This window comes from Balaenoptera musculus, chromosome 15 (assembly GCF_009873245.2).
Source record: "Balaenoptera musculus isolate JJ_BM4_2016_0621 chromosome 15, mBalMus1.pri.v3, whole genome shotgun sequence".
In the NCBI taxonomy this organism is placed as follows: Eukaryota; Metazoa; Chordata; class Mammalia; order Artiodactyla; family Balaenopteridae; genus Balaenoptera; species Balaenoptera musculus.
The window spans coordinates 1,585,891-1,603,338 of NC_045799.1; the positions used below are offsets into that span (position 1 = coordinate 1,585,891).

The 17,448-nt window shown below is 55.9% G+C and overlaps 1 protein-coding gene across 1 annotated transcript in view; it reads right to left on the reverse strand.

Moving 5' to 3' along the window:
* Positions 1-17,448, reverse strand: part of SS18L1 (SS18L1 subunit of BAF chromatin remodeling complex) — a 28,590-nt gene that overhangs the window by 3,718 nt on the left and 7,424 nt on the right. Inside the window, exons 2-10 of the mRNA XM_036824651.1 lie at positions 12,432-12,508; positions 11,792-11,876; positions 11,063-11,207; positions 10,352-10,549; positions 9,473-9,634; positions 9,197-9,301; positions 8,247-8,339; positions 2,422-2,541; positions 797-924 (exon numbers count right to left, since the gene is read on the reverse strand). Coding sequence (XP_036680546.1) covers positions 797-924; positions 2,422-2,541; positions 8,247-8,339; positions 9,197-9,301; positions 9,473-9,634; positions 10,352-10,549; positions 11,063-11,207; positions 11,792-11,876; positions 12,432-12,508 — 1,113 coding nt within the window. The remainder of the gene's footprint in view (positions 1-796; positions 925-2,421; positions 2,542-8,246; positions 8,340-9,196; positions 9,302-9,472; positions 9,635-10,351; positions 10,550-11,062; positions 11,208-11,791; positions 11,877-12,431; positions 12,509-17,448) is intronic.

Consider the following 17,448-nt stretch of genomic DNA (forward strand, 5'->3'; position numbering starts at 1 on the left):
TTAAGCTTGATTTTCTTGATTTTCTCATTCACGCTGGTGCAAGACAGCCCTCTGCACCCCGAGAAATGGCAGCTGCCTCAAGCAGCCCAGGCTGAAATCCCCGGGGCCGCCCCGACCCGCCTCTCCCACACGCCCCACGTCCGGTCCACCAGCAAATCCCGCTGGCACCACCTCTGAGAGCACCTAGAGGCCCGGAGCCTCTCACCTCTCTCCAGCAGCCACCGTGCTGTCACCGAAGGCCCCGACGCCCCGACGGCCTCCAGGGCCCCACCCCACGCAGAGCAGATCCTCGTCAGGTGGGCGAGGCCTCCCTGCCGTCCTGGGAGCCTGAGCGGCTCTGCTCCGGTCTGACGGCCTCGCTGTCGCCCGAGAGAGGGCCTCCCCGACCTGGTCTATGCCAGCCCTGCCACCCGTCGTTCTGTCGCTTTGCCCTCTGGGTCCTCTTCCCAGAACTACCTGGCGCTGCTCCATCCCGGCGCCAACAGCGCCCGGCTGTGTCAGGCGAGATGCAAGCTCTAGAATCTGCCAAGTCGCCGTGGCCCCCGAGCGCGCACCAGACACCCGACGCTGCTAGGCACGCGGGAAACACCCGAGGTGTGAAAGGACAAGGACACAAAGAGCCAGCTGTGTCTGACCGAAGAGGTTAAAAACCTTACAGGCTCAGAGAATTAACATCCTGGAGGGACCCTGGGAGCCAGGTCACCCTGTGTTATTGCTTCTCTTGGCCACAGGGGAAACCTTCGTCACGTCTCACGCACACGGGGGCCGCGAGTCTGGAAACGCGCAGAAGGCTTGCCTGCTCGTAGCCGTAAGGCCGCTGCTGCTGGGCGGACGGGCCCGTCTGAGACGCTCGGTAGCTTCCGTACTGCTGGCCTTGTCCCTGCTGGTAGCTGGAGTACTGCGAGGGGGCGCCCTGGGCAGGCCCTAGAACACATGCGGGAGCCGTGAGACCACCCCGTGCCCCCGTCCCCCCGAGCCCCTGACGCTGGCACCCGTTCTCCCTCCACGTTAAACCCGTGCAGTGAAAGCGCCACAGCTGGCGGCTGCGCCGAGTCCCACGAGGCTCGCAGCTGTGCTCCCACCCCCACCCGGACGGAGCCTGGGGGCCGCTCTCAGCGCCCCGGGCCTGCTTCCTGGGACCAGTTTACACCAGTCACGGTGGTCACTGTAAACACGAGAGTCAAACACACAGCAAATGGTGAAAACACGCGCGAGATGGTAATCGTGCCACCGGAGCCTAAGTAGATGGTTTAGGAGAAACTGACAAAGGCCGAGGGTTTTTTCCAAAATTGGCTGTTTCTGGGGCTGGGGCAGGGGAAACACTGTGGTCCCAGAAAGAAGAAAGTGCTCAAAGCCAAAAGGATGGGGCACGTCCAAGGGCCACAGGCACCAACCTGAGCTCCCAAGAGGCAGGGCTGAGACGGTTTGAACAATAAAATAAAGAAGTTTGGATTGTAACTCAGTGTGTAAAATCAATACCCGTGAGCACCTACCAATATAAATAAACGATCAATAACTAAGTGAATGGGGGAGAAGAGACCCATCTTCCCTACAGAAGAATTCCAAACAATCTATGTAGACCAGCGGTCCCCAACCTTCTTGGCACCAGGGACTGGTTTCATGGAAGAAAATTTTTCCACGGACGGCAGGGGGAGGGGGGAATGGCTCAGGCGGTAATGCGAGCGATGGGGAGTGATGGGGAGAAGCAGATGAAGCCTCGCTCACTCGCCCGCCGCTCACCTCCCGATGTGCGGCCTGGTTCCTAACAGGCGTGGACCGGTACTGGTCCACGGCCCGGGAGTTGGGGACCCCTGATGTACACAGTGCCCCCTCGAGTGGGGCTGGACCCAGTGACACCAGAGTCTGGAGGAGGAGAGGGAAGGAAGCCCGACACTGGGGAGGCCTGGCAGACGCCCTTGACCATGTGACCAAGGCCATACTCAACGGAGGCAAGTCATGCCCACAGGAGGAGACACAAAGGCACTTCGCCGTGGTCTTCTTTTCAAAACTCAGAACCCAGGCCAGACAAACCCAACCTGAGGGGGCGTCTAGGAAGTGCCTGCCCAGCCCTCCTCAAAAGTGCCAAGGTCAAGAGGGACGAGGAAAGTCTGAGGAACTTTCGCAGCCCAAGGAGCTGTGGGGCTGATGTCATGTGGGATCGTGAACTGGTCCCGGACAGAGAAGGACATGCGGGAGAGCCAGTGAGATCCGAAGAAACTGGTTCAGTCCACGGCCACGCACCAACGTTGGTTTCTTAGCTGTGACCACAGGGCCCCGGTAATGGACGAGGTTAACTGGGGTGGGAGGACTCTCAGTTTTCCTCACAGCTTTTCCAGAAATCTACAACTGTTCCAAAATAAGAAGCCTGCTGGGCGCCCACCGAATGACCGCATTCCTGTGATGGCCCCCCCAACCGCTTACCATAGCCTTGCTGCTGCCCGGGGTAGCTCTGCTGGTTGGGGTACTGCTGCTGGGAGTACGTCTGCTGCTGGGCTGTGCCCTGCTGGTACCCCGCCTGCTGCTGGCTGTACTGTGAGTTTCCTGCAGAGGGAAGGAGACATGAGCTCATTTCCAGAGAGCAGTGGCAGCTCCGCTGTCCCTCGAGGCATGGACAGCTTTGGGTTCCCTAGACCGAGTCCACTGCTCCAGTACCTCTTCTTTTCCACAACAATTCAAATTATTTTATTATATTGGGTTGGCCAAAAAGCTCCTTCAGTTTTTAAATAAAAATAAAACACAGTTTTCATTTTCACCAAGAACTTTATAGAACAACGAACGTATTCACCGTTTTGTTCCACTACCTTCTGCCATTTTCCAGGTAACTTCATAATTCCATCTTCCCAAAACTTTTTATCCTTTTGAGCAAAGAACTGTTCCAGTTGCCTTTTACAGTCTTCCAGGGAATTGAAATTTTTTCCATTAAGGGAATTCTGTAAAGACCGAAAAAAATGGAAATCCAAAGGTGCAATGTCTGGTGAATACGGCAGATGAATCAGAACTTCCTAGCCAAGCTGTAACAGTTTTTGCCTGGTCATCAAAGAAACATGGGGTCTTGCATTATCCTGATGGAAGATTATGCATTTTCTGCTGACTAATTCTGGACGCTTTTCGTCGAGTGCTGCTTCCAGTTGGTCTAATTGGGAGCAGTAGTTGTTGGAATTAATCGTTTGGTTTTCTGGAAGGAGCTCATAATAGAGGACTCCCTTCCAGTCCCACCATATACACAACTTCACCTTCTTTGGATGAAGACCGTCCTTTGGTGTGGTTGTTGGTGGTTCATTTCGCTTGCCCCATTATCGTCTTCCGTTCCACATTACTGTACAGTATCCACTTTTCATCGCCCGTCACAATTTGTTTTAAAAACGGAATGTTTTGGTTACGTGTAAGTAGAGAATCACAAGAGGAAATACAGTCAAGAAGGTTTTTTTCGCTTAACTCACGTGGAACCCAAACATCAAAGCGATTAACATAACCAAGCTGGTGCAAATGATTTTCAGAGCTTGATTTGGATATTTTGAGTATGTCAGCTATCTCCCGCATGTTATAACGTTGATTGCTCTCAATTAATGTCTTGATTTGATCGCTATCAACTTCAACTGGTCTACCCAACCGTGGGGCATCGTCCAGCAAGAAATCTCCACATGAAACTTCGCAAAGCACTTTTGACACGTTCGATCAGTCACAGCACTTTCTCCACACACTGCACAAATCTTTTTTTGCATTCTGGTTGCGTTTTTACCTTTCTTGAAACAACAAAGCATAACAGGCCAAAAATGTTGCTTTTTTTCCTTCCATCTTCAATATTAAAATGGCTACACAAAAATTCACCAGTTTTGATTTTTTTTTTTAAATGCACAGATATGACAGCTGTCACATACAATCTAATAAAATTGTTTCAAATGAAGTTAAAGACAGCTAAGCGCTACTAGAGTCATCTTACAGGGAAACCGAATGAACTTTTTGGCCAATACAATACTTTCTCTTACTATCTTATAGAAATACAAATATATCGCCAAAGTGAAGAGGTTAATGCAATTAAGACAAAGACCAATACCAGTGTTGTGGGTAAACTGTGTCCCCCAAAAGAGCTGTTGAGGTCCTGACCCCAGGAACCTGTGGCCTTATTTGGAAATAGGGTCTTCGCAAATGTAAAGGGAGGTCGTACAAGGTTAGGGTGGGCCCTAATCCAGTGACTGATGTCCTTATAAGAAGACGGAGATCTGGACACAGGCACAGGGAAAGGCCGTATGATCCCCACAGTTCAAAGGGACCCCAGAAGTTTTGGGACACCCTCGTTTTATTGGCAAACGTGCAAGCCAGGGTTCCAGCTCAGACCTGTAATGTGTTTTCCAGTGACTTTATGAAGGAAAAGAGGCAGACATTTGCCCCTGTGCTCTGCATCTGTATGTGGGTACAGTCCCAGAGATGTTTTAGGTTCACTTACTTTTTCTTTTCCCAGAGAAAATGGCTTAATTCTCATTTTCAAAAATCTAAGTAGCCAGCCAGCACCCGTGCTAAAAGCCTCATTTTGGAAGAAAGCTCATGGTAAGAAAATAATTTGGGAGAGCAGTAAACGTATTACCAAATAATTAGCAACAGTTGAGGGGGTATTAACAACCATTTAAAAATCTTTCTACACGTGTAATGGAAAAGAACCTAAAAAAAGAATATATATATACGTGTGTGTGTGTATAACTGAATCACTTTGCTGTACAGCTGAAACACAACACTGTAAATCAACTATATTTAAATAAAACTTTAAAAATAAATAAATAAAAATCTTGTTATGAAGTCTTCCTAATGCAGGTCTTAAGAGTTTTAGATTGGTGTAGAGACTAAATTCCATTCCGTTTTCAAAACACCTTTATAAGAAGACCAATTTAAGTTTAGTTTCATCGTTTTCTTCAAAACCACAGTGCCTGGCCTTTAACCGCAGAGTGTGGGTCTTCCTCTGCATGAGACCCCGTCCTCTGGCAGGAGCAGGCGGGGCAAGGGGACCCGGGGTGTTTACCCCCTGTGGCGTCAGACAGCCCGGAAAGGAGGGCTGCTTGTGGTTTTCTTGTTCTTGTCTTTGTTCTTAGTTAATTAAGTTTTTTATAGATTTTTTTTTCATTTAAAAAATTTTTATTTTATTGTTTATTTATTTATTTTTGGCTGTGTTGGGTCCTTGTTGCTGCGCGCGGGCTTTCTCTAGTGGCGGCAAGCAGGGGCTACTCTTCGTTGCGGTGCGCAGGCTTCTCACTGCGGTGGCTTCTCTTGTTGCGAAGCATGGGCTCTAGGCACACGGGCTTCAGTAGTTGTGGCTCACGGGCTTCAGTAGTTGTGGCTCACGGGCTCTAGAGCGCAGCCTCAGTAGTTGTGGTATGCGGGCTCAGTAGTTGCAGCACGTGGGCTCAGTAGTTGCGGCATGTGGGCTCTAGAGCGCAGGCTCAGTAGTTGTGGCGCACAGGCTTAGTTGCTCTGCAGAATGTGGGATCTTCCCAGACCAGGGCTCAAACCCGTGTCCCCTGCATTGGCAGGCGGATTCTTAACCACTGCACCAACCAGGGAAGTCCAGTAAAATGTAAGTATTTTAAAACTGGGATCCTGATAATGTACATTTTAAAATAACAGCTTTATTGAGAGCGAATTCATGTAGAAAGGCTTAAAACCCTATAAGGAAGTGCAATTTCCAGCTGCGCAGAACAACGAAGGAATACACGCTCTACAGCGCAGGCGAGCTCTTCTCCAAGGTGGGCTCTGAGGAATCTGCTGGGTTTTCTGATTGGTCACCATCTAAGGAAACACCCTGACAGCTGCTCCCTCCTCACAACCATGCCCGGTCCCAGCAACAATGGCCGATGGGACGGCCGATGGGACGGCCGACGGCCGAGGAGGCCGTCAGTGACCAGTGGAGACCCAGGTTCACTGTCTTTGTGAGAAACGCATCGGAGAAATTCATCAGAGACTTGGCAGGTTTTCTCCAGGGTTTCAGAGTTTTGGGGTCAGCCTGCATATTCTCATGTCTTACAGCCCCTTTTCTCTTTCTAGGATAACGGGTAAAGGAGCTAATTCACAGCAGCAGCCGCCATGGCCTAGACACAGCAGGTGTGCAGGGGATGAGAAGCCGACACAACTCTCACGCACCCAGAAAAAACTTCTCTTGGCCCCGGGGCCAAATCCCAGCAGAAGACGGACCTGTATGGACAACTCTGAAAGGGGAGAGGCAGGACTTCTTTGAACAAGCCTGAGCGATTCTCAGGAGGGTTTCGTGGGAGCAGCAGAGCTGTGGAGCCCAGACTGCTCTTCCTAGAACAGCCTGGGACAGCGACGGCGGCTCCAGGGCCTTCCCTCCGCCACTGGCAGGTACAATGAGGTCTCTTGTTTTTCCTCTCCTTTTCATTTGTTTCTATCTTTAAGAATCTTGCAACATTCTGTGACGTGGCCGTGAAAAAAGGAACCACTTATTTGTGAAAGAAGAGGCTGGTGTTGTCATTAAACGTGGCAGGAACGTGGCCGTAGAACAGCCAGAGACGCTAATGCACAAGGGTGACCGACCTGTCTATACAAGCTCGTTGCCAAGCAACAATGAGCCTCAGGGACCCGCGTGGCAGCCGTTCGGGGCGGAGCCGTCCCCACCATCCAAACGCCCAATCACAGTCACCATCGCCATGGGGAGAAACGCCCTGAACAGCGGTGCTGCCACCCCAGGACTGGGGGCTGTGGGCGGGGCTGGGCGGCCACAGGGTTAGTGCTTTGATTTTCAGTAAGTTTGACTTCTAAATGGCCATTCAGAAATAAAAAAACAAACCAAGTCCGTCTTCAACAGGTCCGGGGAGGAAGGCCCCCTCCCCCGCCCGGCCGCATCATCTCCACCGCTGTCCCAGGTATTTCTCCAGAGGCTGTTTACCATGTGGGTGCTCTTAGCGCCCTTTGTTTTACACAGCAGGCGGCACCCAGACACCCTGGTCCTGTACACCTGGCATGACCCGGGGGAACGTGCCACAGAAGCGCCCTGGACGTGTCACAGCTGACACCGGCTCTGTCCAGCCTTTGCTCCTGCAAACCTCACGGACAGGAAATGCCGTCGGGACTTCCAGGTCTCCTCTGCCGTGGCCTCGACAGCAACAGTGTCCTGCTCGGCTGGGTCAGCCACGCCCTGGCCCCTTCCTGACACTGGTCCTCTCACTCCGGGGACACCACAGGGCTCCTGCCAGATACCACCTCCTACCCCCGTGCCCCTTGAGGTTCCCCATCCCGCTGGGGGGCAAATCTAATTACTAGAAAGGTCTTTGTGTTGGCTTCAGGCTACCCCCTTACTGCTCCCACCCAACACCCTGCCCTTCTCAGGGCCGCAGGCCACTCATGTGCCCAGTTCTCCTCAAAGCAAACTCACCCCCGCACCTCTCACCCTAAACAAGACCCGGCAGGCCACCCGCTGCGATGGCCGGTACCGTGTTAACACGTGCAGGGCTCATCAACAAGGTGGAACAAAATGCTTCCAGATCTAGGAGGGAACTGTGCCACGTGCCACACGTGCCTTAAAAGAAGTCACTGAATGTTTTAGCAAACTCCTCATCAATTATGAAAGACAAGCGTACGTAACCCAAAGCCAGGGTACAGAACTCTGCACTTCAGACTTCAACAAGCTTGTCCTGGGAAGCAGCACGCGAGGCAGGCGGGGGCCCCTCCTGTGGAGGAGGCTGAGCCCCGCTTTCCTGGAGGGGGAGGGGAGCAGGGGTGGAGGAGGGGAAGTGGGGAGTTAGTGTTTACTGGGGACAGAGTGTCAGTTTGGGAAGACGAGAAGGTTCTGGAGATGACGTGGTGATGGTGGTCGCACAACAATGTGAATGTGCTTAGTGCCGCAGAACTGTGCGCTTAAAAATGGTTAAAATGGTAAATTTTACGTTTTTTACAACTTAAAAAAAGTCACCCCAAAAGTCACATTTTCAAGTCAACTGTTCTGTACGTATCATCTGTCTTTTCCTCTCCGGGCCCCTGGCAGCCTTGCCATTGTCCCCAATCCTGACGTCCAGACCAAGGCCCAGGACCACGCCACGCTGTGAGCTTAATGGCTCCTCTCCTCTCGGGGCCCCTGGGGCGGCGGGAAGCCCCCGCACCCGAGAACTGTGTGAGAACCGACTATGCCTGTTTCTTCCCAAATCCGTGTTTGGTGACGTCGCCTCGGCGGCTTTATCGGCGCCTGGCCCCCATCTCCATATGCCCCGCGCCCGTCGGGCCCAGAACCCAAGGCCCGGCCGCCTTACCGCCCTCGTAGTAGTGCTGCGTGGACTCCTCAAACGACCGGTCGTAGCTCTGCTCCGTGTAGGACGCCGGCTGGTAGGCATAATCGCCATGTCCTGCAAGCAAACGGGGTGCCCTGCAGTCAGCGGAGGCCCCGGCTGCCCAGACCCAGGAGAGATCGCGTGAACTCAGCAGTCGGGTCAGGAGACCCTGGCGCTGGGCGCGGTCCGGTTTCCCTAGACGGAACCCCCGGGGGCACTTCCTGCCGTCTGGCAGCCGCGGTCCCCTTACTTCAAAGTGCAGACGGCCACCTGCTCCTCGGGCAGCGTGAAGATCAACGAGCCACGGTTTACAGAGTGTACTCGGTGCCCGACGTGCGACACGCACGTGGACGTCAGCTCTTAATGTCGCTACACGGTCACCGTCCCCCCGCCAGCTCCCTTCGCAGTGCGTGACACCTCGTGAGGCCCGGCCACCATCACACAGAGGGGCCACGGCTGGCCCTGCCCCGGTCTTGGCCACCTCCCCGGCGCCAGACCTGCTCACGCACCCCTGCCTGGGGGGTCCTCCCCAAATCCCACCCGTCCTCTGCGGCCATGTTAAACGCCACCTCCACAAATCCTGGGGCCATTTAAAGATGCCTGAAAGGTGACACGGAAAAGGAAAATAAGCTGCAGAAGTTGTAACGGAGCAGCTGGGAGGGGAGTGTTACGAGACAGACAGTCGGCTCAGGTTTGTCACCTTCCCGAAAGCATCTCACAATGAGCTCGTGTCCATCCTCAGGACGCTTATGTCCATCCAGAGGACTGCGCACCCAGCCCCAGGGCGGCCAGTGCCGGAAGCTCCTCTCAGCAGAGACCAGCCACCCACCCCCAAAGGGGACTCCGGGTGCTTTGCTGGCGGATGTCGGGGGCTCTGGGGTCTGAATTGGGGACGAGCAGGGAGCAGTGGATGGAAGCCACTGCAGCCTCACCGTCAGGGTAGTACTGCTGGCTCATGGGCTCCGAGGCGGCCTGGCCGTGGCCGTACTGCTCGCCGCCGTAGTACTCCTCCTGGCCCAGGTACTGCTGGGACGAGCCTAGGGGACAGCGCCGGACGTCACCTCCCCGAGCCCCAGAACCTTCCCACCAGGCCTCCAATCAGAGGACACTCCACCAGGCCCGCCCAGGGGACACGGGGAGGTCTGCCCCACGCACTGCACACACTGACCCTCCCCAACCGGTTCCCTGCACCGGGGGCGGGGCCTCACCTTGCTGGGAGGGCCGGTAGGGCGCCATGGGCCGCTGCCCCATCATGCTGCCCGCCTGCCCGCTCTGGCCCATCATGGCCATGGACTGGCCCTGGTAGTGCTGGCTCCCGCCCTGTGCCGCGCTGTAGTGGGACGAGGCTGCCTGCTGGTGCATCATGGACACTGGGGGACACGACAGACCCCGCGTAACCCAAGAAGCTCCTGGGCGGCACCCCGCAGACCCGCCTGAGCCCTCCTCCCGGGCTGGGCCTGTGAAGCTCTGCCCCACGAAGCCACGCCTCCCTTCCTGCCAACGCGCCTTTGGGCAACTCATAAAATGTGAAATGCCGGCCCCCACGCCCCTAACTCCCCAAGGCTGGTCCCAGAGGAGCCTATCGCCTCGCCCTCCCCCGAGACTCGGGCCTCGAAGGCTCCGGTGGGGGCCCCGCCTGCCTGTCCTTTCCTGCCACCCCTGCTCGGGACCCTCCAGGGCAGCACCGTCCAGCACAGGGGACGTGAGCCACGTCACAGAATGAAAAGAAACAGGGGAAATCTATTTCAGTGACATTTTATTTGACTCAATATATCCAAACTAGATTGTTTTCAATATGTAATTAACGTAGCGAGAGCTAAGGAGATACTTCACCTCCTCTTTTTCTGTTCTAAGCCTTTGAACCCCGGTGCGTCTGACTCTCGTGGGACACCCCAGTTGGGCCCTGACGCTTCCCAAGTGCTCAAGGCCCCGCAGCCCCACCTCCCCACAGCCTCCCACTCCTGTGCGATGGTGCCGCCCCTCCTCAGAGCCTCCCCCGAAGCCGCCCTGGGAGCAGCCGGAGGAGGGTGGCCCTGGGGACCACACTGGCCTGCGCTGGAGGGGGGCGGGGTCTCTGGGGGCGGTACCTGGGTTGGACTGCATGTTGATGTTGGCCCGGGACACGTAGCTGCTGATGGCGCCCTGGCCCTGCAGCGGGATGCTCTGCGAGGCCGGTCCCGAGTGGCTGTAGCCGGGCCCCGAGCCGTGGCCGCTGCCGGACATGCTCATGGAGGTGGTGGGCAGCGTGCTCTGCGCCGTCTGCTGCAGGGTCACGTGGTTCGGACCTGCCAGGGCGGGGGGGGGGTGGCGGGGGGGCTGAAACCCACCAAAGACCACCTCTGACGGCAGCCCTGGCCTCGCGCTAGGGCCCCCCCCCACCCCCCGGGCCAGCTTCCTTCACGCGGCTGTGGGGAGGGAGGCTGACCATGGTCAAGGGCGCAACGAGCGAGGGACACGGGCGCGTGACCAGGAAATGCACACATGTGCTGAGCGCGCAGAGGGGCCACCTGTTCCCTGTTACCTTTATCAATGGTTCCCGACGGCTAGTGGCGGTTCTCAACCCAAGGACAGGAGCCCCACACGGAAGCCCGCGCTCTGAGGTGACGCAGCCCCAGTTCGCAGGGGACCTGGAATAAGGGCCTTATCCCTCCGCGTGTCACCCTGAGCACGTGCGCCTGCAGCAGGGCCTCCGGTAGGAGAGGGTCCCCACCGCGGCGGCCGGCCACCCGGGAGCCCAGTTGGTGACCCCGTTGTTCCCTGGAACCAACCCAGAGCCCAGCGCGCCCAGGGCCGCTCACCGTTGCCGATCTGGGCCTGCATGAGGGAGGATGGCGGCAGGCCCGCGCCGATGGCGTCGCTGAGGCTGCCCTGCGAGTGCAGGCCCTGGCCCGAGCCGCTCTGGGACAGCCCTCCGGGGCCCAGCGCCAGGCTCTGGGTTGGCGGCTGTGGCAGCAGGAAGGGCACCGAGAGGGTTAGCATGGAGAAGGGCCACCAGGAGCCGCTCCGGGGGCTCAGCCGCCCTGAGACCCACAGCCATACTCCACGGCCGCCGGCCATCACCTCCAGGGTGGGACACCGTCCTCACGCAGCTGGACGCTGCTGACGGCCGGCCCGGACACCTCAGGCCAAGACGGAAATGCTATGCCAAGTGTTCCCCAGGCTATCAACACACACTTGGAGGTTCAAAGCCAGGCCCCCCTTTCCTGGGACTCAGGGAGCTGCGTCCACCTCACCTTGCCCACACCCCTCCCCACCCCTCTTGGTCTCAGCTGGCCAGCCGTCTCTGGCCCTCACACCCCCTGTGCCCCAGGGCCCTTGCACAGCCTGTCCTGTGCCTCAGCACCAGGTTCCTAGGGCGCTCTCCCCCCACCTCCAAGCCCACCTCTGATCACAGGAGACAGACGGGAGATGGAGCTTACCAGTGACCCCTGGCAACCTCACCTCCCAGATCTGGACCAGAGAGCAGCCCCGAAGGCTTGGACAACGCTGTCTACACCTGGGCCCCCCACCCCGCGGCAGGCACTCACGGCGGGCAGCAGGGACTGCATGTTCTGGTTAGAATCGGCGATCGTGGCCAGGTAGACCAGGTTCCGGTGCAGGATCTGCTGGTACCTGCAGGCGAGGGCGTGGCTGAGGGGAGGAGGCTGCCCTGCCCTGCAGCCAAGCCCCTCCCTGGGCAGGGGGGTGTGCGGGCAGGCGGCACAGTGCTCTGCGGTCCAGGATGGGGTAGGGGGGGAGACCCCCGACTTGGTGGCCAAGGGGGAGTGGCTACCGGGTGTGTTCAGAGAATGGGGTGGGGGGCGGGTCAGGGGGAGGTGGGGCCCGGTGGACACAGGAGGGGCTGCCAGGGCACGAGCCTCCTCGGGCGGACCCGGCACTGAGCTAACTGGATACCCAGCCCCTGCAGAGGCACTCACAGTGCCCGGCCCTGGGGTCACGCGAGGTCCCACCTGGAGGAGCTTGCTGTCCCCTGGTGCGGCTGGCCTGCGCCCCCCAGTGGTCCCCTCTCCCCCACACTCCCACTTCCCTCCAAGCCTGCCCACCTCTCCCTGGGGAGCCGCCCAGGGGAGCTGACCCAGCAGCTTAGCTGACCCCGAGGCCCCCCTCACTCAGGCCCCCAAGGCCCAGAGGCGGCCGGGAGGGGCGCGGGCAGCCGCGGCCACTCACTGGGTGCACTCGGCCGTCTTGCCCTTGCTCTGGTAGTCCAGGATGCACTGGATCAGGTGGTGGTTCTCGTCCAGCATCTGAAGGAGAAGCAGACGTGAGCGGGGGGACACGGTACGTCCGCGGGCGGCCGGCTGCGGGGCTCGCGAGCCCCGGCTCATGAGGCCCAGCGGTGCCCGTCAGCAGAACTGCCCCCTCACGGCCCCAGCCAGCAGGGCCGAGCACCTTCCACATACCTGTGCCAAGCACGCAGCCCTGCAGGCGCCAGGGCCCACCCCTCCCCTCCCGCGCCCTGCGCCCCCAGTCCAGGTTCTCACTCCGCACAGGAAACCCACAGCCTGCAGGACCCGTTTTCTAGGGCCCTTGGCCCCGGTGCTTCTGTCCAGCAAGGGTGGACGTGGAGTCTGGGGTGTGAGGCCCACAAATCACGGCCACATGGTGGGGACTGCGGGGGAGGCTACCTGCACCCCTGCGAGCATCTCCTAGACCCACGAAGCTGCTGTACCAGGACGGCCACTCGGCGACAGCACCTGGGCGGCCTGCGGAGACCAGGGGGGGACAGAGGCCGCAGAAAGGGGAGGAAGGTCGCGTGGGAGCGTGGGAGGGGCCGCACATGGCCGGCCAGGAGGCCTGGCGTGGACACTGCCCACCGGGACGTGGGGCGGGGGCAGGGGGGACCCAAGCGCCGAGGGCCTGCCCCGCCACTGCCTTGCTCGCCTCTCCCTCCCCGCTCAGCCCCTGAGCCTTCAGGGTTGATTTCCCTTGTTCGGGTTTTTTTTAGTTATAACCTCCTCCTCTATGCTTGAGTGTTTTCTCCCCACTGCGGAGATGATGCCCAAGTTCAGCCATTCCCACCCTGGCCAAGGAGCCGGCCCGAGACAGGGAACCACCAGAGGGCGCTCTGGGCTGGGGCTGCCGGTGGAGCCCACCCACAGGCAGGCGATCAAACCCAGGGGGACTGGGCATCCCGGCCGTTTGCCCAGGAAGACTTCCCCAGGTGAATTAAGAAAGGAAAACAACCACCAAAGGCCATGTCGTCTCCCTCTCAGAACCACCCTTAAAAGGCTCCACGGGCTCTACCTCCCGGCCTCACGATGCCCGGCAGGAGTCCTCTCCCAAGGCCACACCCTCCGCACGCACGGATGTCCATTGCAGCGTCACTCGTGTCAGCTCGAAAAAGGGGGGACGCCAAATGCTCAATGACAGGAAACCACAGGATGAGATGTTAACCAGACATTACGAACGTCTTCGTAGTTTTTACAAGCAGGAGAAAATGTTACACTGCTAGGATTTTTTTTTTAAGCAAGGTACTAACTCCACTGAGATGAAGTCTTCCATAACTTCCCCTCAGCGAAGTTATGGAAAAAAGACCAGGACACGCTGGGGGGAGGATGGTGGGCTGGGTGTGAGCTGAGGTCCAAACCCTCCCAGACCTGGCTGGTGGGAAAGGGATGAAGACGGTAACCCTTCACCAGGACAAAGTGAACACAGCTGAGACAGCAGCGCAGGCAGCAGGATTCTAGAAGCGGAAGCAACTGGAAGAGCAAGAACTGAATTAGCAGAAGCCAGGGTGCCGGATGTGACACAGACCCACACTGGGGACCCACCAGGCGTGGGAGGGTTGAGACTCTGGGACCTTCCCCACAGCTACCTGGCAGGAGTCCCCAAGGCGGGATTCAGGGAAAATGACCAGCCCGGGAGGAAAGTGCCAGACATGGACAGCAGGGGGACACCTCTAGCCAAGACCTCAGATGGGTGACCCGCACCAGCGTTCCCCGGAAGCCTGTAAATTAGATCCAACAAAACCAGCGACAGAGGCCAAAAGCTGGGGGAGACGAAGATTATGCAAGAAGGAAACTTAAAATACAAAAAGAAAGAAAACCCAACTATTATTAATATTCTCCAAGATAAAAGAAGTTATTGGATCTATTTTTTTTTAAAAGACGCTATTAAACAGAACAGAGAACAAAAAGAGCTCTGAGGTATTTAAAATACATCGACCACAGCAAAAAAATCGACAGAAGAGTTGGAACATGAAGTAGTAGAAAACTCCTAGACAGCGGAGCAAAAGACCAATGTAGAAAACAGAAAGGGTAATGAAATTGAAGAACAATCCAAATGGCCAAAAACAATTCTTCTAGGACTTTCAGAAAGACAGGAAGGAAGAAAGTCATCCAAAAATAATTGTGCAAGGGACTTCCCTGGCGGTTCAGTGGTAAAGAATCCGTCTTCCAATGCAGGGGACGCGGGTTCGATCCCTGGTCTGGGAACTAAGATCCCACATGTCGTGGGGCAACTAAGCCTGCGCGCCTCAACTAGAGAGCCCGTGTGCCACAAACTACGGAGTCCACGCCCTCTGGAGCCCGTGCACCATAACCAGAGAAGAGAAAACCCGCATGCCACAACTAGAGAGAGAAAAAATATGCACACCACAACGAGAGAGCAGCCCGTGTGCCACAACGAAGAATCCGCGCCACAATGAAAGACCCCGCATGCCGCAACTAAGACCCGACGCAGCCAAATAAATAAATAAATAAATAAATAATAAAATTTATAAAAAACAAAAATAATTGTTCAAGACTTTTCCTCAGAACTTGAAGGATGTGAACGTCCAGATGGAAAGGTTCTCAAAGGGCCCAGCTTGACAAACACACTGGGGCACAGAAAGGTCCTAAAAGTGAATGGAGTGAAAATCACAGTACTGAGCACCTCCACACAGGATAGAAGCTTCGGGCAGCAAAGGAGCAATGACCCAGTTCCGAGGGAGACTCTACGGGAGTGACGACAGGATCAAAAGCGGGAACCCCTGAGTGATGACCAAATCGTCGAGAGACTTCCAGAGGAGGGATGACAGGAGCCTAAGGGAGACGCTGAGGAGGGATAACAGAACTTGAGAGAGACTTCCTAAGGGGAGACACCCTGATCCTGAGGGAGATTTCCTGAGGAAGGATTAGCCAATTCTGACGGGGACTTTCTGAAAAGAATAACCTGACTAAAGGTGTCTTTCAGAGGAGAAAGACTGACAGACTACCTGAGCTGAGGAGGCTTCCATGGCTGGAAGAAAGTCTGGGATAAACTAGTGAGAAGTGATTAAAAAGAAAGTGAGGGGGCTTCCCTGGTGGCGCAGTGGTTAGGAATCTGCCTGCCAATGCAGGGGACATGGGTTCGAGCCCTGGTCCGGGAAGATCCCACATGCCGCGGAGCAACTAGGCCTGCACGCCACAACTACTGAGCCCGCGAGCCACAGCTACTGAAGCCCGTGCGCCTAGAGCCCGTGCTCCGCAATGAGAAGCCACCGCAATGAGAAGCCCGCGCACCGCAACAAAGAGTAGCTCCCGCTCACCACAACTAGAGAAAGCCTGCGCGCAGCAACGAAGAAACAAAGCAGCCAAAGATAAATAAATAAAAATAAATAAATTTATTTTTTTTTAAAAAGTGAGATATCCAACTCCAGGGAAAAGAAAAGACTGGGCAGGAAAAATCATCATGTGATCCTGCATGGAACAACAGTTATATCATCACAGCCAGAGGTGAATCTAATCCCAACCACCAGGAAGCCATACTGGGGCAACGGGAGCACAGGTGTGTGGTGGGGGAGGGGCATGCAAATGCGCCAAGTCCCCCTTTTCCATCATCATCACGCGAGGCCAACAAATGTTATGGACTGAGTATTTGCTGTCCCACCAGAACTCCTATGTTGAAGCCCTAACTCCCGATGTGATGGCACCTGGACGTGGGGCCTTTGGGAGGTAATTAGGTTTAGATGAGGTCGTGGGGGTAGAGCCCCCATCAGGAGATCACTGTCCTTGTGACAAGGAGACAACACCAGAGCTTCCTCGGTCTGCTGTGTGAAGACAGCGAGAAGATGACGGTCTGCGAGCCAGGGAGCAGGTCCTCGCTGGGAACCAACTCTGCCACCACCTTGGTCTCGGACTTCCAGCCGCCTGGCTGTGACTAATGAATGTCCACGGTATTCTGTTATCACAGCCTGAGTGGATTAAGTCAACAGACAATGCTTAAAGCTAAAAGCATTCAAGAAGTAGCCACTTGGTTTAGCGATGATGGGAGCCAGAGCATGCTGCTGGGAGGTGGGAAACAGCACAGGGGTGGAACAATGACCCCTAATTTTTTATACAAGCTCCACAGCACTATTTGATTCTTTATGTGCAGGCATGGTTTTGATGAGTAACCTAATCTAACCTAAAAACAAGAAATAAGTGACAGGAGGGAAACCCTGGCTCTCTCCAGATTGGAGATTACACATACAGACTTTATTTCTTATATGCATTTGTGTTCACTGAAATTTCTAAGAGAGGCGTTTGTTACTGTTATCATTTAAAAGGTGATTTTATTTTTATTATTTTTTTAAAGTTTCTTTTTTTGATCTTCAAAATTTTTTTACTTAATTTTTTCCTTTTTTCTATTTCTTTAATATTGGAGCATAGTTGATTTACAACATCGTGTAAAAGGTGATTTTAAAGTGTCTGGGATTGCCAGGGCTGGGTGGGTCCAGGGGCTTACCTACTCTTCTCTCTACCTGGTGTGTGTCTAAAAATGTGTATCCGTAGTACATAGCTGAAAAATAAAGACACCACTTACGCTGATGGGAGGATTAGCAATCTACTTCTTCATGTACTTATTGCTGTCTCCTGAGCTTTCTCACAGGTGATTCTGTGTATTCCTGCACCAGAAGGCATGTCCCTCACTCTCTGCCCTCTTGGGAAGCCTGATTTTCTATAGATTCAGGGCTGACGGGGCAGGTGACGTCACAGAGAAAGGCTCTGAAGCCTGAGGGCTGAAACCCAAGTGCCAGGCGTGGCCGAGGGCCTCCGGAGGCGAGGATGCTGGGGGCAGACAGCAGAGACGGTGGCCACACCATCTGGAGGAGCTGGAGCTCAGCATCGAGGGCCACAGCCGCCGAGTGGTGGCGAGATCCCCATCTCTGAAGGCCTGTCCTAGGCCCAGGCAAGCACGACGGAGAGGCGGCCAGACCCCACTCATGCTCACAGCGGAGCAGGCA